General features: G+C 42.4%; 1 protein-coding gene across 1 annotated transcript in view; it reads right to left on the bottom strand.

Annotated features, from left to right (window-relative positions):
• Positions 1 to 19,905, bottom strand: part of CPS1 (carbamoyl-phosphate synthase 1) — a 97,802-nt gene extending 77,897 nt beyond the window's left edge. The window contains exons 1-3 of the mRNA XM_072341850.1: positions 19,798 to 19,905; positions 8,171 to 8,304; positions 168 to 277 (exon numbers count right to left, since the gene is read on the bottom strand). Coding sequence (XP_072197951.1) covers positions 168 to 277; positions 8,171 to 8,293 — 233 coding nt within the window. The 5' untranslated portion in view covers positions 8,294 to 8,304; positions 19,798 to 19,905. The remainder of the gene's footprint in view (positions 1 to 167; positions 278 to 8,170; positions 8,305 to 19,797) is intronic.
• Positions 19,906 to 22,927: the final 3,022 nt, after the last annotated feature.

Below are 22,927 nucleotides of genomic sequence, written 5' to 3' on the forward strand. Positions count from 1 at the left end.
TGTTGTTACTGGTTCTCTGTGTATTCCTAGAGTACAGTGTTCCCTATATGAAATGTCTCATGATTAGAACAGGACACTATGAGCTAGGAAAAAACAGCCACAGAAACTACCCCTTTCATGCTAACAAACCAGTTATCTTCCTTTCATCTTATTTGATTTTACCTTACCCAGAAATACCAGTGTTGAATACGACTTCCCCTGCTGTGGAGGATGGATAGCCAAAAGAATATCCCTTCATCTTCGTTCCATCTTCCAGCACCAAGTTCGCTGTCTGCGCCTAGAGAAAGGCACATGAAGACACTCAAACACAGGAGGAAAAAGCTTGATATTTACACATGTAGCACCTTGGACAATGCCTTTTATGCCTCGTGATGTACGTGCTCCTGCCCCTCTCCCGTTCCCAGCTGTCATTATTTGTCTCCTGCTGTTCTTTTTCTTCCTAATAGTTAGGGAACATCATGCTCCTAGAAGAGCCAAAGCAGCCAGCAAACCTCAACGCAAGCAAAACGTGTTCCTATTAACATGGCATCACACCAGTTCCTTCCACATCATTTTGTGCCTTTCTTCCATCACATTATCCGGCATCACAACTCTACAGGAAGACTTGTCTCTCTCCTCAATGTTTGCTCAAGGCTTGTTGCTGAGTATGCTGAGTACCCAACCATGAACTTTGACAGGTGCTTAACTTCTGTTGCAACTGTACAGCTAAGCCACTGAAAAATAGATGGACTTGTGTCAGAAGACAAAATTCAACATACAAATCCATCCTGCCGCAGAGGAATTCACATCAGATACTTGTGATCTCAGTTACTTAACAGGTAGGCAAAAATTGTACTCGAAGGGGTAAGTATCTGGAAAAAAAACCTATATAAAAATCTCCCTCAGAACAACAGCTCTTTCCTGAACATTGCAGCGCTAGCTCAACTTATGGCAAAGAACTGTATGCATTTTGATACACTGATTAAACACAGCCCACTGAACTGCAAAAACATGTAGCCTTGCTTTACATTTTGATACAGGAATTTGAGGACAGCTTTCAAGATTGCTTTAAAAAAAAATAAAAATAAATCAATCTTCGGAGTATTTGTGTTTTCAGGTGTCATAAATGAATTAGCTGTGAATTTTGAAATGTATAGAGTTGCAATCAGACATTCACCTCAAAACAAAACGTGATCAAGTCTCTCTACCATTTCTCTCCTACCTGAGAAAAATAACCCTCACTTCATAACCCTGCCCTACTCAGATCATCACTTTCTGGCAGAACACACATCTGTCAACAATTAGTTTCAAGGATGAGATGCAGGAAGAGTAAAAATTCATTTAAAAATCGCTGACAAACACCTTGAGAACTCACTGAGAACTGCAGCTACTTCCATTACAAACCAGACTGATGCATTAGTTACATAAAATCAGGGCATTTAGCTTTATGGCTTTGTTGGTGTCTTTTTTTTTTTTTTTTTAAGGTTTTAATGAAAGTATTAATTGCTATCTATCTACAATTAACTATATCATGCACTTTACAATGGCTGCTCTGAAAGTAATGCCTCCTGTTTTATGATGTTGGCCCACAATGTCAGAGGTAGATGGTGGTCGCTAAGAATTTGCTATCAAACAGTTACACTGCTTGTTATCTGTTATAGTTTCCATGAAAATAAGAGGCATTACTTTTGGAGCATCCTATATATATGTGGCCTGAGACAATTCCTCTTCACACAGTGCAGCCCAGCCAAGCCAAAAGCTTCAACACCCACAACAGACTGGGTTGGGAGATTCCTTCAGGCAGCAAGGTCACCGGTGACATGCGGGGGAGGACAGAGTAAGCAAACCTGGAAATAAGTTTGTTAACAAACTTCAGAGATTAAAAAAAATTGGAAGAGCAATCTTTCAGATACCAAGAAACTTCCACTTCTGTAATGCATACACAGAGCACAGACCAGTGTATACACCTCACTGGTCCAAGCCAGAGCTGTGCCAAGTTGGTCCATTAGGCAGCAGCTCTTAACACAACTAATCTTCACACTGGTTTGTGCGTACGTGCGTGTTTGTGCTAAAGTTGTTTTGTGTCTGTTTGTTTTATAAGCTATTTTTGGTTGGTGTGGTTGTTTGTTATCTAGACAGAAGGATTCCTCACACTGAGGGTTTTTTCTTAAAGAAGATTCAAGATCAATGTGCTGTAGAAAGGAGCAGGAGAGCTACTTTCCATTAACAGCACATCAGCTGAACAGTCGCAGCAAGGAGAAATTTCATTCCCAGCACTGAACATTTTGTAACAATCATGGCAAACATTCATCTGGAGCTGCTCTGTAGTTATAAATACTGCACAAATCAATTACTAATGTACTGCAGAATACACTAAAAATCAAACCGCACTGCTAAGTAATTGAATTGCGTGCATCTGGGATGGTTTTAGCCTTACATTTTTTCCTCATTAATGTCAAGCATCCAGTCATTCTCAAAAGGTTTAGCTATCACTTTCTGAGCCTTCTCATATGATTGGATGGGATAGTCAGCAACACCACAGTCCTCCCACAGCTATTGATACAGTTTTTGGAGCTGTAGATCTAGCCCCAGTAAAAATCACAGCTTGGTCAGCCCCCTAATCTCCTAAAATGCCTCTCACTACAGCAAGCTTTCAAACCATCAAGGGTTTATAAAGGAGAGAGGTGACCTGAGTGCCTTGGGCTGTGTTGGACAGGACTTCCACCCTTTCTAAAAACCAGACCCCATTACCAACACAGCAGGCTGATCAAGCTTCTCTCAGTCTTGGTTTCAGGAGATGGATCCCTGGATTGACCCTCTTCATAGCCCACATAATCTGAGTCCATCCAAATATCAAACCCAGTTCAAGCAAATCCTATCACTTGCTCAGGCAAGCTGGGGTCAGCACTTGAATCACAGCCAGACCTGCAAACACAGCCCGGTAGGCTCCTCCTAGGAAGTGGAATCTGCTATGGTGGAATGACCAGAAAAATTAAAACCCACCTAACTCCAAAATCCAGTGCGATGACCAGGACCTTTGAGGCTCACCCTCACCATGATAATTAACAGGAACCTGCAATTCCTTCTGCACCAAATCAGACCTGTTCTTCTACACACTGAGCCAGCAAAGAAATCACTTGTGTTGAATAGAAGCCCTGTTGTGCCATTAGAGCCCCTACATGTTGTCCAAGTAATGCAGTGGGATGTCCCTGAGCAACCATAACCTGCTGCAAGTTCAGCTACAGAATGGATAAATGCTCAGAAGCTTTCTTCCTCTCCTTGATTTATTGTTCTTAATTAAGAGCTTGGTTTGTTTGATGAGCATTCTTGAAGCAATTACTCTTACTTACATTTCCAGCAGAGGTGTTACCACATCCCTCAGTCACCAGCCTACTTGTCTTTTCAGTTTTGTTTGTAATGTGAAAAGTGATTTACAGGCTATAAAAAAGGCCAATTGGCTCAATCGAGGATTAGCTGGAGAGACTTTTGGTTTTAAGGGGGAAAAAATAAAAAAAGCAGGAAATAAACAAATATCCCAGAGCTGCCATGAGATTCTATTTCCTCCCATTTCCTCCCTACACACCAGTGGCTTTACCTTAGCAGAGCTCCTTGTCCTCCAGAGAGGCTGCAAAGCTCTAGAAGAGCTCTGAGAAGGATGGAGATAGCTAACAGAAAGGGTGATGCTGTTGTCAAAGCACCATAGGAATTTGTTTATCTTGTCAAAGGAGCTTGAAGAGCTAACTAGTTCAGATCCCACTTCACTATGTGCTCTGTGCATGAAAAAAAAACAAAAAAAAAAAACCAAAAAAAAAAAAAACCCACATTGTAGCAAAAAGAATAAAGTATAAAACTGGATGAAATTAGTTCCTGCTGGAAATCCTGCTCTAGCAGACCATCTTCCCCACAGAAAAGATGAAGACCTGCCTAACTCCAAAAGATCAGCAGTACAACTTGCTTTTTAAAGAAAGACTTAACCCTTGTACTAGAAAGTAAACAGGTAATATTTCTTCCTTCACACTTGCCTCACAGAGAAGCCAATCAAGGAAGTCAAGTTTTTCCTCTCAAAGAGATACTTCAGCTTCACTTGGCAAGGCCATGCAGAACCCTGAATGCTGGGCTGCAGGAGGACTATGAGTACACCCAGCACTGAGGACAGGTTGTGTGCACAGTAGGCACAGCTGGCATTCACTTTCAGCACAGGCCATCTTATTTCCCTGTGGTAGGAAGATGGTAAAATATCTCCTTGCCAAGGCAAGCCATGAGTCCACTCTGGCACACTTCCTGGCACACACATCCGGCTGGCAGCTAACAGCCAAAGTATCAGAAGGGCAGAAAAAGCCCAAAGCCAACACGCCTCTCGTGCTGCAGAAAGCTTGTGCCAGGACTGTGCTGCATCTATGCCAAATAACCAGCAACAAAGGAAGCATCTTATCCTTGCTATAAAACTGTCTTCTTGTGAGTACTATGCCATCTGGACACTGCTAACTGTGAAGTCTTCTTTTGCCAGCCTTTTTTGTTTGTTTGAACACATATGATTTTCTCACACTTGCTTATGGCTAGAACTAGGAAAGCAGAAAGGCAGGAATAAAAAGACGAATCAGGTGCCAAGTCAAGGTGTTATGTATCCCAAAGATGTTTCACACTTAGGCTGACTTTACAGAGAAGGTTTGGATTGGTTCCCTCCTTTACCATTCATGTCAAAGAGACGGTGAAGTCAGGTATCACAATGAAAATGTCACAGCTCCTACAACTTGAACTCTGTAGCATTTCTTGAAGCTGTTCACAACAACGCCACCAATATTTGCCCTTGATAAAAAAAAAAGGAGGAAGAGGAACCAAAAGAGGCAAGGCAGGTAGTAGAGGTCATGGAGCACCAGAAGAAAGGAGCATCCCTCTTTCCCACCCTGCAGCAACTCTTCCCATCTATGGAGAATAAGGCCCCATTTCACTTCCAAAATAGAGGGACAGAGTAACACTTGACTGATCTTTCACCTCCTTGCTTGTCTCTGCTCCCCAGGCAGTCATTTTCTCAGTTATTTTCCACCTGCCTCAAAATGGATTTGAGGAGCCTTTTTGCAGTCATCTGAAATAACTCCTAAAGCCAGCGCTCAAAAATTCTTTTCTCGTTTTTAACTGTATTTTTAACTTGCTTCTGGTGTTTATGTGTTTCTTTTTAATAGCTCTCCCAGTCCTCTCCTTACAAGCCAGCTATACTGTTACAAGCCACCTATTTATTGCTCATACAACTCTTTACATCCCCATATAACTACACTGGCCTCAGATGAGTATTAAATGATATGAGCTTTGAGTTAGTTTGCCCATTCCTGAACTGCAAAGAAACACAATTATGCCAACAGCAGCGATGCTAAGCATCCCTATGGAGCCCTTGGGGGTCCCAGATCTGCTCTCTTTGCCCCCTTTTACCCTTGGATGCTCTATCTTTCCCACAGAACTGATGGGCACAGTGCAGAGTAGGGGTGTACAGACCTTCTAGTCCCCATATTTCAGGTGACACAATCACATTTCCTCCCATATGCTGAGTTTAAAAGGACAGAAATCAGACTTGAGAGAATAATTATCAGGCATTCTCCAAAAAGTACCACTCTCCCTTTTGCTCCCTAATACTTAGCTTATACATAAATCAGAAATAGGTTTTCATTGTACTTCATTATATTCCCTAAAATAGCCCACTGAGAAAAAGCGATCAAATGCAACTAAACACTCATTCCAAGTCTACAGTGACGCAGGAATGGGATCATTACCTATGCTACCATTAGCCCACACACCTTAATTACCCTGCATTTCACAGTTTCTGCAGCCTTCCTACAAATATCCATTACAGTTAATGATGGCTGCAACACCAAATGCAGACCTTCTTGGTCACTGTGTCACAATTACACTCAACTACCACACTCATAGGCAAAGCTATATAGCCATTTAGCCTTTTAGGACTACTTACCCTTAAATTCTCCCATGGGCCTGCTGCTTTAATGCTTACATAAGTGCATTAGACACCATTTGACTTCTACTTCTGCATGTCCCATAAAAAGATAGGTAAACAAGCTTGTCACAGCCTTAAAGACAAGCCCCAAGACAGGAAAGGTTCAGATTCTGTATTTCAGATTCTGAATTGAAACATGCAGGTGTTGCCCCTGGCAAAGGTGATGTTAAAAATGCAAGCTGAGATCTCAATTTAAGAGTCACAGTCTCCTAAGTTAAGCAAGGTATCAGCTTTACTGCTTTTCATAAATCAAAACACCCGCTTTCGCAGCACAAACTACCACAGGTACTAACCTAAATTATCAAGTCCAGTACATGAACAGCTTTCCCCAGAGTCAATGATAAGGCAGTCTAAGTCAAACAATATATTTCAGAAACACACTGATGGCTGGCTGGCTAACACCACAGCTAGTCACCGTGCAGGTACAAAATCACCACCAAGCCCAAGACTTTCAGTGCACGGTATGATCTGACTACCCTGCAACAGGTCCTGCTGTATACCCTGAAAGAGAAAGTGAGACCACTTCCTTCTCACCCTCCTGGGGCATATAATTGTTATTGCTGTCACTGAGGTTGAAAGAGCTCCCAAGGTTTTCACATGGTATTTATTTATTAAATACGTATTCATTTTCCTTGTCAAGAAAATTGGCAAGCACAGAATTAAGTAGATGCTAAAACAGCTGGTACTGTAACTCTATCAGAGTTGGGCAGCAGTTTTCTATGAGCTTGAAACTTCTTAATCAGATGCCTCAGTATCATGAGATACAACCTTGTAGGTCTGCCACTCTGCAGACTATGAATGAGCAACAATACACGTACCTAACACATCAATTTGTCACTTCAGCTGTTAACCCATCAGAGAAAGAACACACGGGATCCAGTCTGATGTAGGTGCCTACCAGAATTATCCTGGGATATGTAAAGAAAAAGGATACCTCAAAATCTGAACCAGCAATCCTAACCATGGGCTACAAAGCTTTACCAGCAGAAGACGCTTTTACCACAGCAGACAGCTATAACCACTCCAAATAGTACAGCAAGAATTACATCCTTCTAAGTCAGATCTGATTGCAGAGCCTGGATAAAGCCAGTGGGAGGAAGATTATTGCACTGTGCTATAAGACAGTGAACAAGGCAGCAGTTCACACCTGCTGTGAACTCTCAGGGAGGGAAAGACAGGTCCATTAGCAAGTACGCCAGTCACAACACAGCCTCTGTCTTTAAGTGCCTGTCAGACAAAACTGAACTGTAAATTCACGTGTTGAAAGAAGGGATAAGAACTGGGATGCTACTTTCCTCATTTGATTTCTCTCCTTTGCCACCAATTTTAAAGAAGTAATGGCTCTTTTGCAGGAGCCCAGAGAAGCATTTATTCTTCTCGGAAATCAGTGGCCACAGCCCAAGTGTCCCATAGTTTTTCCCAGCACCCACTGAAACATCACTCCTTCAGTTGCTAATTTAATTACACTGCTATTCCACATACAAACACACCTGAGTCCCAAAAGGGGGCTGCAATCTCATGGAAAACCTTGGGAGGTACCCGATACCAAAACACCTACAGCGCTACAGAATTCATACACCAAGTCCCAGCTCACCACTGGGTAACGCTGCATCTGCCCCAGTTGTCAAATACAACTCTTGTATACACTGAACGGAAGAAAGCTGGGGCAGTGAACCAAGGGTTCAAGTCCATAAGATGAAGCAGTGATGCAGAAATATATTCACAAAGAACCATCTACATCTCTGATTAAATTCAGAGCCAGTTGGTTTTCAATACAATGTAAACAGGTGCTACATGGACCCAATGGTGCCTCAAGTCATACTTCAAGTGATGTTAGTTTTAAAATATCTAGTTGATTCATGCTGACTGGACTAAAGTGCTGCTCTGCTAGCTACTGATCCTATAGAAAGGTGGGGTGTTTGTAGAGAAAATGTCATGTAATATTTAACTGAAACCTTGAACTTCCACCGTCTGGTGCAATTTACTCTACTATTCCAGACTACACAAAAATTGTTTTCTTATCTAATAAAACTGTTGAGCCAAGCAAACCCTCTGCTTCAGGTTCAGACAAATCTCAGTCAGATCAGTTTGACATATCTAGGTAAACCCTGTTATCTGCAACAAGCTATCTCTAGGCATGCCAAAGCATCTATTAGACCAGCGTAGCTCCCTGCTAGCAGTTACTGTTACCTTGATGCTCAGCAACTTGGTAGCATTCCTCCAGGAACTCCAGTGATCAGTAGACACTTTGCAAAACTCCAGTCTGCCTTTCAAAGTCTTCACCACTTTGCAAGCTGTCAAAATTCTTGTCATCTTGATAGCTGCTGAAGTGTAAAGTTGAAAGAAAACAAGTCAAAGCAAAAATCCACTTGTATGCGTTTCTTCAAGATTTGGCATATGCAATACACTCTTGCAGATAACAGAAGAAGAGGATATGCAGCAGTTGTGCTGGACTGACTGTACAGCACTGCCCTATGCCCTCCCATGTATTCTGCCATTAAAAGCCCCTGGTGCAGCCCCACCTTTCTCCCGCCCCTCCTCGAAGGGGTGCTTGCTTAGGAACCCTTGCAACACTAATCTTTAGGTGGTCCCTGAGCAACATGTACCGGTTGCATCACAGGCCAGATGCTAACTTAACTTACTAGAAGACAGCAGAGCTTGCTGAGAAACTGCACCTGCAGCAAGGAAGACAGTCCTCACTCTGAAACAAATACCTTACATCTCAGTAAGTGACAGAGAACCACACTGCTTCTTCTAACAGCATGTCACTTGTGCAAATTAAGAGTCTCTCTGTTCACAGTGCGCTTTCCAGCACTCTCCAATGTATAAACTGGGATTCACCTGTTAGCAAGAGGGACAGCCTTTAAGTGACTATAACACTTATTCCTGTACTAGAAGACGGAAAATGGGAGGACTAAACTGAACAGATAGCTGCAGACTTGCTATTCTGTGTTTGGAGAACACATAGTCACTAGCAGTCCCAGCACAGCTCCCAAAGTATCATCCCAGGGAAATAAAAAGGACATCAATAAGAAAAATAAACCACCGCAAAAGGAAAAGCATCTTTTGGCAAAAAAATAAAACAGCAGAAATGAGATAAAACATTTCATACACCATCTCCTACCCAGCTAAAGACTTTTGTAACTATCACCTACATCTTGGACACATACTACTTGAAAGGATTTAAGCTTTTTTTTTTTGTTTGTTTGTTTGTTTTTTGGTTTTTTTTTGTTTTGTTTTGTTTTGTTTTTTAAATCACTGACAGTAGCAATTAGGATTTCTTTGTATCTAGTAGTTTGAGATAGTTTTGAGCTGACAGCAGCATCATGTGCAAGTACTTCCTGCACAGCTCGTTATAGCACCAAGCTGAATCATGATGCCCATAATAGAAGACAGGGGCACGGGTACCCTCTGTGATAAGAGCTAGTTGGAGGATTGGGTTAGAAAGGTATGAGGAAGGCCTGAACCCAACAATGGAAAGAAAGATGGACAGAGATAGTATGGAAGACAGAGTGGATGCAGAGGACTTCATGGCTTTAGCAAGAGCTCTGTAAGCATGCAGAGTTGAGAGAAGAAGGTCAGCTTCATTCCCTAGTAACTAGAGGGTGGTTTAGGGGAAAGGCATAATCATTCTTAAAAGAAGATAAACAATAATCATTCTGTCTCATAGACAAAGCTTGAGAAAGAGAGGAAAAAAAAAATAAACCCTCCTTGGTTGGATCTAGCTTGTACTGCTCCAAGTTGGAGATATATCAGAGAGGGGATGTACAAAAAGCAAAGTAAGCAAACTGCAAGCAAGTGGACTGTGACGATCTACACCTTGTATATTAAGATAACCTTTCTAGTACAAATGCATACAAATGTATTCACACATGCAATTCAGAAGCCAGTTTTCTTCCAAAGTCACAATTCACATCACATTGCCTTTCTATTGCCACAAAACTTCCATTACAGATATACCTAAGGGCAAACTCTGCACTCCATCTACCTCTACCAACGGCAGTGAGGTAACTTTGTGTCCTAGACATACATATATTTGAAACAGAATCAACCCACAGTGCTAATTTAACCACCCTAGCTGCTAATTCCTAACTCTATCCTTTTAACCGCATAAATTTTAATGTGGCAGCACAATGAGGAAGACAGACCCAGCTACCAACACATAGGAAAGATAGAAAGAAGATACATTTGATCTGACTCTAAGGCCAGCAAATGTAATGAGTGTTCCCAACAGAAGCTTCATTTCCAAAAAGCCTGTCCACAAACAAACAAGCCTTCAGTGGTTTGGACAGATATTTAATATGTGCTGCATTAACAACTAAATACCTTCAGTAGAGGTAGAGTCAATAAGAAATGGCGAAACAATGAGGAAAAACAAACCAAGCACAAAAGAATGAAGAAAGAAATGCAGAGACCGATGGTTTCATAGAAATACAACCACACTTAAAACTCGCCTGTCTGTACATAACTTGAATCTGTAAAGTCCCTGCACAAAACTAAGCTTGGGCAGGCACTCTGGAAGAAGGAAACATATCAGAGAAACCGGGAACCTACAGCCATGATGGCAGATGATCACTCAGACAATAGCAGCTCAAGTAGTGGGAAATAAACAAGTATGCACAAGTTAAGCCTCCTACCCTTCCGCATAAATACTTAGAAAAAGGCAGACAGCATTTTGTTTCAAATTCATTCATACTATGTCCTACACAGACAGGGAACAAGGCAAGGAGAGGGAAGCGCTCATTAAAATGAGGAGCTTTTTCTGTTTACAAATGAAATTCATCATACAGCACCACTGTACCATAAAATCAAACAAAGTCAGTGGTCTGTGGCTTTGTGAATCCCCAGGGCTCGGATATTCAGAGAAAGCTAAGTGCCTACATTTTTCAAAGGCTTAAAATAAGCCACTTGACTTTCAGATAAGTGCTCAGAGAGTGCTTGAGGTCCAACTTAGGTCCCCCTGAATAGGCATGCCAAACCTGGAGCTCCTGAAGCCACCCATCGTAGCTGGAAAGCTCTGCTATAAGCAGGACCTGCAGGACTTCCACGTTGGATGCATTTACCTCCTAGAGAGCTGCACATGACTGCTAAAGGAAAGGGGGAGAATTGCTCCCTGGACAAAACTAAACACTCCTCCACTGGAAGGGAACATGGGCTGCAAAACTGCAATTTTGCAGTGCAATAGCTGCAGGACAGCAGATCACATTAGATCTGGGATCATAGTGACACACGTTGACAAGGGAAAGCTGGACTTGTTTGCCTTGCATGATTTCACTCAGACCCACCACAGGACATCACCAGGTCTGTCTTTAGCATTGTTTTGTCCCACGTACAGCTCACAGTCACAACTCTGCAGTGCAAAGTAAACACGGAAGGAACTCTCAGGCCTTGAGTACCAATGCTAGCCATTTCCAGCTCCTCTGCTTCACAGAGGACAAGTAAGCCCCAGCCTCACAGCAGACCAAGAGATGTGATCTTGACCACATCAACTGCAGTGTCTTGAAATAAACCCAGGAGCAGGAAAGCAGCAATATGCTTCTGCACAGCTATCACTGCTCCCTAAACTACACTCCTAGTTACTTGCAGGAACAGCCTAGTACTTTCCTCAGGAAGAACTCAAAGAAAGTTCTCCAAATACATGGAAGTTCTTAACAATTCTTAATGCTGAAAAGACAAATTTGTACTACAATTCTGAAAATGGAGATAGGGTAATTTTATCATGTTCTGAATTTTGTGCTCCTTTTCAAATCCATGACAAAAGGTAAAAAATAAATAAAATGCAGAGATTATCAAGACTGCCTGTTACAACTATCACATTCTCTCCACCTAATCTTAGCATTATTCAGCTGCCTCTGCAGATTCCAGTAACAGAACTATATATCCCTGTCAACTTATTAAGTTATTGCAGGAAAATGACTGTCATTTTCAATTTCTCTGTAAAAAAGAAAAACAACAACAAAACACATGACTAGTTCTGTTCTCACTTGAAAGGCAAGAAATATAGCCTATTTGTGGGCATCTGGCCCAGATCCGTGCCAGTTAAAATCCCAAGTAACTGCCCTTCAACTCATCTGAGCTTCAGTAACATAAATCTCTCTGGACTGGGACCAGTGTAATAAGCAGTCCAGAGAAATTGCCTGGACTCTCCTCATAGCTGACATGAGAGGGAAGTTTTTTCCAAGTGTTTCTCAGATGTCTTTGGAAGTCTGTCCTGCCATCTGTCAGGCTCTATCTTATTTCTGACCACCACGTCTTGCTCTGACTAAAACATGCTCCAAAAGATATTGGGTGGAAAAGCAAAGTAGTTGATGGTGCCAGTAAGAACGAAATTCTCCATGGCCACAGGGAAAAAGACAAACACACTCCTCCTTCCCTCAGCCAGCAGAAAAAACTTTAAAGTGATTTGGAAACACCACCTTCCAAGAGAAGATGCACTTGCTTCTCAAGGAACCCAGTGCAAGCATCAAAAGCAGATGAATTATGCTAAGGTTTCCCAAACCTCTTCGACATCTTTACCAACAATCTGGATAGTGGGACTGCGTACCCCCTCAGCAAGTTTGCTGATGACACCAACCTGAGCTGATATGACAGAAGGAAGTGATGCTACGCAGAAGGACCTGGACAGGCTTGAGAAGTGAGCCTACATGAACCTAATGAGGCTCGCTAAGGGCAAGTGCAAGGTGATACACTTGGGTCATAGCAATTCCAGGTACATGTACAGCCTGCGAGAAGAACTCATTGAGAGCAGCCCTGCAGAGAATGACCTGGGAGATTTCATCCCTGGAAGTGCCCAAGGCCAGGTTGGCTGAGGCCCTGGACAGCCTGACCTGGTGGGTAGCAACCAGTCTGTGGCAGGTGGGTTGGAACTGGAAGATGCCTAAAGGTCTGTTCTGAACCAAAGCATTCTAAGACAATTTTAGGATTTCCTAATCAGGACTTTATCAAACAAGATAAGCACTAAGAATGTAACAGTAAGTTTAAGGTAGCTATCAATTTCCGTCTGCAGCATACTGCTAACAGCTCTATTAAATCTGTTGACCTCAGAGAACATCACTTACTATTTTTGGTATAGAGGAGGGATAAACTAAAATTGTACTGTTCGTGTGCAAATGAACTAACAGCATCCCTGCATCCCCATTCCTCTTGGATTGCCACAGGAGAGAAAGCATGCTCAGTTACGCTTGCAGATCTGCTGCTTTGAGCCAATCTCAAAATCAAATGAAGCACTTCAAGCAAAACACATGATACTTAAAAAACAGTTCAGCTGTGATGCAAAGTATCACAAGCCAAGAATTGTAAAAATTAAGACCGATGTTCACCTGAGTGTATGGAGATAAGCTGAAGGGAGGAAGAATCAAGTACATGCCTCAGCCTTTGCCTTTCCTCCCCCCAAAGTTCTCCTATTTTAAAGGGAGGTCTGAGGAAAGATGTATTTTAAATTTCAGTAGGAAAAGTTCATGGTAGATCAAAAGACAGTCCTCAGATCTGGGTGATGCATTCCAATTGATCCTTATTGACTCACATAATTGTACATCCTGTCATTTTTCCCTTTTCCTGAAGTCCAGCCAGACAATATCAGCTCATTATTAGAGACTTCATCCCTCAAATAAGAAACAATAAAGGTTTGTAGACGTGATGAAGAACTTCAGGACATGCTACTGACTTCAGCACAGGAGACAAATAAATAAGTTACATTTCAAATGATAGCAAATTGAAGCCTTGGCAGACTTCTGGAAACAGCAGGTCTCCTGCATGCATGCAGATCAACTGCACACCTGCTTCAAAGGCAAGCCTGGCATTACCCTGCACTTGGGAATTCACATCACATGAATCACACTGCACATCCAGAGACACGAGTTTGAAAGTTCAGGAAAGCTAGCAGAACAATACATGCAGGTTAGTGCACCACAATTCTGGGGAATGGCTGATCCATTCTGCAACACCTGGAACCTGACAGCTGCTGAGAACTAGTGCTTTGACAGAGGAAAGCTGCACATGAATGAAAATAATAAGATCTAAGTTAGCCTGTAGCAATTCCCCTTCTATTTTAGTCTCAGTCACGTTTTGTATAAACAGGATGCATTCAAGTCTGCATGATCTTTAATTGTTTCAGAATGCCTTCATGCAGTTGGAAAATTGATAACCACTTGTCTTATTGAGAAGCAACATAAACCTTATTAAAAACCCACCTGCTTGATTCCTCAGATATGGAGAGATTGTTAGTAACTCAAACAGCCAAACATTGCTGATCATTGACCTTCCTTTTTACATTATTCTACTATTGACCTGAATACATTTGGGTAAACTTTCTCCAGTTCCAGTAAAGCAGAGAAGAGGTCTGACAGTAGCTCAGATAACCCAGAACTAGGACTAAGAATATTCTACACTTACCCACATGGCCACTCCATTATTTCCTTATGCTGACCATTTGATCCTGCAGAGAGTATAAGAAAATCTGCGCTCAGTACTGAGAGTCACTGAGAAAGGCCTTCCTTTCCAGTTAGGAACTGAATACAACAGTTGAGAAAAGGGAGAACACTTGGAAGAATTTCTCAGACATCATAATGATAGCAAGCTCACATCAGATGTTTAATTTTCCTTTGCCTTTTTACATCCTCACACTCATTTATGCTTCATCCTCTCTGTTTATTAGCCAGAGACAGCTAAATATTGAGAGAATACAAGAGCAGTTTTTCTGTTTTCAAAAACACCAAAGCAAAGCTTTTGCTGACAGCTCTAAGTGACTTGCAAAAGTTTGCCTGAAAAGCAGCAGAACTAACACACATCTCTACACCTTTTCCCCTTGTTTCCATGTTCTTTCCTACTTGCTACTTCTTCCTGCACAGACTGATTCTGACTGTCCACTTCGGCTGACTACACCTGGCACTAGCAATGGCAGGAAGCAAAGTTCCAAAGCATGACTGTGAAATGCAGAAGGGCATACTCAGTATGAGAAAGAGCACAAAATCTTGGTATAATAGCATGAAGAAATCCTGTTCCTAAGTCACAGTTTTGCAGTCCTCACAGAGAAAAATATGAATGCCTTGTTGAAAGAGGACTTACAGCTCTGAGCCTTGAGACAACTTCCATTAATGGAATCACAATGTGCAATTATCCTTTCAATAAGACACACAAACCTCCAGTTGACAAGGGATTGGGATACAGTGCAGAATTCTGAATGCAGAATGTTTTCCTCATGGGTCTTTGGCTAACAAATGCCTCAGTCTGAAGAAAACATGGAGACAGTTGTACTTGTGGATGCAAAGCTGTAACTTATAACTTGAAAATTCTTTGTAGATCTGATTAAACACCACTTTTTGTTCAGGAGTTCAAACAAAACAACAACAGTTTTAAAATCCAAAATCCACTCTTAATGTATAATTGCAAGCAGTTATTTGAATGCCTGTGCAACTCCATGTAAAGAAAATAAAGAGACGGAATTTTTTTAGACTAGATATTATGATATCACATTAGATGAATGTTTTAAAGTATTAGGAAGAAATTCTTTACTGTGAGGGTGGTGAGACACCGGCACAGGTTGCCCAGCGAGGCTGTGGACGCACCCTCCCTGGGAACATTCAAGGCCAGGCTGTTTGGGTCTGTGAACAGCCTGGTTTAGAAGGAGGTGTCCCTGCCTACAGCAGAGGGTTGGAACTAGAAGATATTAAAGGTCCCTTCCAACCCAAACCATCCTATCATACTATGAAATGCAATTCTCACCTCTTAAATTAATTTTTTCCTTACATTTTTTGTTTTCACAACAAAAACCAGAAAGCAAATTTCATTGAAGAAATAAGTGAAAACTTTTGTTCTAGTATTTAAACTGAAGTGTCAAAAAGCATCAGAATCAAACCAGAATACAGTTTCACTTTCCTTCACAAAACGTACATCTGGCCCACCTGACAGCAAGCAGTATCTCAGCACTGCAAGGTAAACAGCTCTGGAAATGAACTTACACGCACAGCGTGTGGCTTCATAAGATGAAAGAAGCATGCCTCCAATGTATCTGGAGCAGCAACAAATACGAATGGCATTCAGGATACAAAAGTGCTCACAATCAATCAAGCACCCTGCAATTGTCTCATTTAACATCCCATATGGTACTTCGAAACAATATTAAGAGTTTGATTTTGTAAAAAGAAAAAATACCGTAGCAAAATCATTGAAAAACTCAAACCAAGGTCACAACAAAGATGGTCTTTAAAAAGAAAAGGGGTGGGGGGGCAAATTTCTTGTTAACTCTGCCCACTGTGGCACCTTCCTACTCTTCCAAACATTGTGGATAAGTTGTGATCAAGACAGCCTTTTGGTCAGTAAGGTTTATATAATGCCTGACAAGAAGATTGTTATATCTATTCCCACGTTAGAGAAAAACCATTTTCAACGAGATTAAACTTCTTTCAGGCTTGAGCAGCTCAGGGAGCAGTGATCTGCTGTCTGGAATACAGGGTCTGTGCTTCACCCAAACTTAACAAAGATAAGGCTCTTATCTTCAGCGAAAGAAAAAGAACCAAAGTCTTGAAAAATGGGTCAAATTCCATTGCCACTGGGATTAGCAGTTCCTCTTAGATCAGCTGACTAGGAGAAAATACAGAAAAAACCTTGCTGTATCTGAGAGAGACTGACATTATCCCGAAAGGCCAACTTCAGAAAACCCTTGCTTGGCTAAAACTGAGTGTAGCCAGAAGAGCCAAAGTAGTTTTATGAAATAAAAGCAAATCAGAAGGGCTACATAAACACTCTCTCCCATGCTACACATCCTTTACACAGTTTAAAAATAGCAAGACCTTACAGTGCACAATTAGCCACATTTGCTGAGGATGACTCTCATCACGTTTGCTTCCTTCTGTGGCAACGCTATCATGGCTGAATATGTGATAGATTACCACACCCCAGTGTATGCTCTAACAAAGGAAAGCAAAACTGCCTTGCCCTTGATTACACTACAAAGATTATTATCTAGAACAAAGGCTTCAATATAAACAGTTCCTGGGCTTCTACTTTATACACACACATATAAGTGCATGAACACAAGCACACACTGTGTCCACTGCACAGTTCTGTCATTTTGCTCCTCATTGCGGTATCAGTTTTTTCTCGAGTTAGAGGCAACATCAGTGAAACCAAAACATTCACAAAGAAATCCTGTTATGGAAGAGCCAATGGATCCAACCTCACAGAAGGCATCTAGCATCTACAGAAGACGTTGGCCAGGATGTGACCCATCACAGATCCTGGGATCTGTGACCTCAGATCTATGAGTAGGGTGATCCAAAAGCAAAGTCAGGAATTGAGGGGAGTGAGCAAGCATCCATCAGATGAGATAAGCAACATAACAGAAGAGTATCTTATACATAAACATGGCCTGGCACAACAGGTCCTCACAGGTAGGCACTATATAATTCAGCTCACAGTAACTGCAACTGGTTGGACAGTAGTGGACAGTTATATTACCACCCTAAGTAAAAATAACAAAAACTCACAAGCAAAAGCTCATGGCTCCAGAGTATATCAATAGGCCAGGCCTACAGCTGGGCTCGAGAAAAAAGCAGCTCCACTGAAACAGTGGTATGTGTGATCACTCTCAGTGACTACTTGATAGGCTAATGCCTTGTGTACTCATGAAAAGCATCACCTCACAGCCTTATTCAACCTGACTTGTCCTAAGCAGAAGATACTGCACTAATAACAGGTTTTTACTACAACAAACATCATAGCAGAAGATACAGAAAACTTCCCACAAAGTTTCTTCCCAAGCTTCAAAAGCTTAATTCATTAATTTTCCCTTTGGAATATTTATGACTTTTTGGAAAGGAAATGCACAGTATTTCTATTTCACACCAGTTCAGGTTTGTTTTACTTTTTACCCTTTAGCACTGGCCTGTGCAGTGCTGGACGTTCCTGGTTTGGTAGGAGGGGAAGCTAGTATTTCGTAGGTATTACTTAGCCTGGCCTTGGCCCCTCACCTCATAGACAGCATCCCTATCAATCAGCATTTTTGATGTTGTTTCATACCTGGTGCTCCAGACAGGAAGGATTTGCAGAACAGAGGGTTTTCTTTCAGTGCTCTGTTTTTTTTTTGTTTTGTTTTGTTTTTTTTCCTTCTTACTGCTGCTTTTTTGTCCTCTTCCCATGGTTACTCAAGGGGGTGAGGAGGATTAAAAGCTTCATACACCATACACACAACCATGCACCGAAGCACGTGCCTCAACTTACAGATGGATCTGCCACTAGGCAGGTATACTTAACTGAGGATGGCTCTCTATCTTTAAAGAGAACAGCAAACTCCTACTAAACAGATCTATAATGTCATTTAACCAGAAGTTTTTTTCTTGCAAAGATCAGTTAACTTAGAGAGTATACACTTCTAGGTAGCAGCTTTTATTGCACGCCTATAAAGAGGACACAGAGTACCAGAAGATGTGGGAGCGGGACCAGCACTGGAGATTTCAGGCACAGGTGCACTAACCCCAAAAATACCACCAAGGTTAAGTACTATCCACAGTGAGGAAGCTTATCATGAGATAATTTTGTGAACAATCTCTGCTAAACTCTTCCAAACAGTGCAGAAAGCACAAGGGGAGCTGTGCTACAACTTGCTGCTGGCTGAGCCTTATGCAGTTTGCCTCTGAGAAGCAAGAAGTTGCAGGCACAGAAAGCGCCATTTGAACTAAGCACATACTACTTTCTGCTTGCAATATAATTAGGAACCACAACTGCAAAGGAGTGCTTTACACAAGTGCTACCTCTTTCCTGTTCCAGTCAGGGAGACAACCAGCTGTGCACTCTAGAAATCACATTTAACCTTTCCAGACAACGTAATTCTCCCTCTCATTCCCTACCCCACAATCCCTTTGCAGCTGCAGCACCCTCAGGAGTGTGCTTTGAAGAATCTGCAAGGTGGATTAGGGCAGCATGGGTCTGATTTCCAGCATAAGCAATTGGTCTCAAGCCAGACCCAGAACGACCTTGGAAAAGACCTAAGTTTTCAACTCTGTTGATGCACATGAAGCTTAAAGTCTATCCATCCAGGTTCCTGGCTTGGTTCAAGCCCTGCTCTTCCCCTCACTCTTACTACACCATCTCATCTTGGCAAAAAGCAGTTTTGGTCAGAGCTCTGACCATAACACTATTACCTATGCGATTCAGCAGCTAGAACAGCAATGACGGTATGCTCCAAACAAGCCTAATTCTAGTGCTTACTGTAACCATCTCACTATGAGCTTCCCACAACAGATACACTGAAATTTCATAGGGAGAAGATTCAATACCTGTGTGGATGAAGCAGAAAAGTCTAAAGTTCCTGCTGCTTCAACAGCAGAAGTCCACAAAAGAGGAAGATTCTAGAAGCAACACGGAGCTCTGTGTTTAAGTGCCAATATTAGCTATGAATACACCTGTAACTCAACCCTCAGACTGCTTTCTGCAGCTAACTCTGCCTTTTCCAGGGCAAGTGTTCCACAAAACGCAGCTAAAGATGGACTAATTGGGATTGCGTGCATTTTACATGTTAGCCACAGAGTTCTCTAGTAATGGTCTCTATCAAAAATTTCATCCTGCCAGTCATTGAATGGGTTCAAAATTAATCCAAAACTAAGACAGGCTCACAACAAAAGCTCATGATCTTCGTGGCCTGGGCACAGCATTACCTTTAATAAAGTGAAATAACATCTGCTTTTGTTTTTCTTTTTTTACTTCAGACTCTGGCTTGGGTCTGCCACAAAGAACCATGTTACTGTATCTTCAGTTATTCAAAATAGAAACAGTATCAACCAAAGTAGCCAAGTGAACAAGTGATAATCTGCAGAAGCACTTACAGTTTAAGTGTCAGTGGTGTGCTGCTGTTTATTGAATCCAAGGGCCTACTTCGGGAAGAGTCCCTCCATGTACACGAGGTTTTTCCTTGTTCGCTTGATGTTGGAAAATGCCCTGGGAATGATGCAGAAATTACAGAGTTAATTGCAGACCAGAATCCCAGAGGAGAAACAGCTTCGACATTACATCTACACCTACAGTATGAGAAATGCATTCTCTTCCATTTATCTGTATCATAAAAGGAGTCACAAGAAAGAATACTGGCATGTGAGGTTGGAAGCCATGAGGTTGGAAACTTAGGAAGGAAACCAGCCCTTTGTTTAAAGCAGCATTATGAGTTGGCAAAATATTTTCAATCCTTAACAAATAAACTTAAAAAGAAAACACGCCTTAAAAACACAAACAAGGCAAAAAATATAAAAGACAAGGAGAACAAGAAACTCTTCAATACACAGAAAGCTCTGATCCTGCACTCCAGGCAGTGACCCATTGTGAGATATCGCTGTCTGGGGAAGAAAATACAGTCCCACACCCTGGCACAGCCAACATGCCTTGTGTCAGCCAGCTGCAGTGGCTCCATGCCAGCTGGAAACAGCCCTCCCTCCAAAAGCCTCAGCACAGCAGCTTGCTTTTCATCGGGAGTAAAACCACGCAGTGTTATGGACACATCTGTGGGACGACAATGCTCTCCAAAGCCAGCTGCACATCTAAACTGGAATTTCTGCAGTGTTTTTGTCCAGGGACAGCTCCTTCCCTGCAGAGAGCCAGCCTCAGCAGAGCTTCATTAATGTCAACGAGGAAAAGGTCTTCCCATCTCTCTTATTTCTGTGTTGTGTGTAAATGGCAGTAGCGCACAGAAGAGGACCAAGCCCAGCACTGCAGTTGAGGAAGCAGATTTGCACTGTGCCAGAGATCCTCGCTAGCCACTAAGACAAGTTACCACAGTTACTAGCATGCCTACCTTAATAACTTATTAATGCTCCAGCCCTGTAAAAGCAGTGAGACAATTACACCTGTCAGAAAGGACAAACCAACCACCTCCAACTTCTATGCTCTAAGCAACTCCAAACCCAGCTTCACTGCAAGCAGCCCCCAGCAGCAGCTGGGGCACATCACACACTATAAAGTCTTCACAAAGAAGGAAATATTATGATCCACGAGAAAAAAAGTACAGCATAAGTTCACACCTTATTAGCCCCTCGAGTACACAAAAGGAGGAAGAAATCTATAGGAAATTAGATCGATTGTGTGGCACAACACATTTATGTGGGGGATTTTAAGTCATTTATTTAGAAGCTGTCTCTGGAATTTTGTGTACTGACACTGCTAATTACAGCCATTACCAGCACAGAGACTGTTCAGCGATGCTAATGAATACACTGCTCTCCTAGGTGTGTGACTTACTGAGGACCTGCAGGAAGGAAGAGCAGCTGTAAGAGCCTCTGTAAGCCACAGGAAGAGAAAACATTTCGGGCTAAAATTGAGCTACAGATTTTATCATAGGCAATCTCCGGGCAGCAGGAGACTTCGCACCACCTGCTTTGGCTTTACATCAGATCAGGAACCTCTCCTTCGCCAGCTGCCTTCTCTTAAAGCCCTGAGGTCTGAAAGCGCTGGCTGCAATAGTCCTGAAACATACTAATTAACCCGGTTTCCCTGAAAGAATAAGGTATTGGGTACTACCAGAGACCACCAAAAGAAACAACTGGGTCCCTTCAGTGTTACTCGGAGACATTAGATCACCTGTTAAGCCTAAATGTGTTCCTCACCATCATAAAGACCCTGCTCACTACCACCCAAGCTGCTCACATAAATCAGCAAGTGAGTCAACAGTCATGCTCATGCACTGCACACCCTCCAGACGTGCAAAGGTGAACATGAGTACAGACAGATGTCAAATACAGTCAAGCTGAGCAATGAGCCACATCAGTATCATCACTGGAGATCACATACCATCCAGGCACTGAGCTCTAAAGACAGCACTAAAGAAGCAAGTGCCCTCTGCAGAACTGTTCTAATCATTACAGCAAGGCAAAAGAAACCTGACGTAATGTCAGCCCTGTCCAAAGATCAGAGCCTATTAAAATCAGAGCAAAATGTCTTCCAGATGTATTTTACATTGACCTCACCACAGGAGCAGAGAGCTCGATCCAGCCCTCAGCAGCTTCCTGTCTGGTTTTCTTTGCTTCTGCGCACAGGAAGCCCTTACTGATCTCTTCTCATCCAGGTCTGCTATCCAAACTATCACTCCTCCCTTCACTTAGAAAGAAAGGATTCCCCACACTAACTGCAGGGTGCAGTGGGAGCTGGTACCTTACAGTCTCAAGGAGGAGAGAGTGGCAAAATGTCAGAGAACTGCAACATGCACTTCCCCAGAGCCTGATGTATAGAACGTCTGATCTGTGCGTATTACTACCTACAAAAGCAGCCACACGCTCCCACAAAGCAGTGCATTAGCTGCTTTCCCACCGCAAAGCCTGCCTCCTTCCATTTGCTGCTTGTGAGACAGGGGCATCTAGCGGCTGAGCCCTAAAAGAGCAAGGATGAGTCGGGAGCTTAAGGGAAACAGTGGCCGCTGGCACAGAGACACATAGTTACAAAGCTGTTAGCCTAGTAACTGCTCCACCCAGACTGAGAGCTGTAAAGCAAAACAGAAACACACAGCATGAGGGATACCTAATCTAATACCAGCTTTCATATGTCAGACACACAGCGTGCTAGTGAACGCATGCAGCAAGAGTCCCCTAACTCCCAGAAGCCTGTGGCTCAAGACCCTCTTCTGCACAGCCAGAGCGATACCTTCTAAACAGCCTGCCCTCACTTTGGATAGCTGCTCCCAGTCATTTCAGCTGATGGCTGCTAGCTTTGAAAGCCACTGTATCACCTTCTCCCATTAAGCCCGTGACAACATCCAAAGACCTGACAAGCATCTACCAGAAACCTCTTTCAATGTCTCTTGTCTAGTCTGAACAGCCCTACTCAGACTACTTAGTGCTTGTACATAAGACACGCTTATTTCTTGTATATAAGACACAGCTTATTTCTAATATGATTAGTTCTCTCACTTGCACTTCTCCTAGTTTGGCCACATTGTCGGAGATGAAATGTAAACACAGTATTTCAGAAGCAAGT

This window comes from Excalfactoria chinensis, chromosome 7 (assembly GCF_039878825.1).
Source record: "Excalfactoria chinensis isolate bCotChi1 chromosome 7, bCotChi1.hap2, whole genome shotgun sequence".
NCBI lineage: Eukaryota > Metazoa > Chordata > Aves > Galliformes > Phasianidae > Excalfactoria > Excalfactoria chinensis.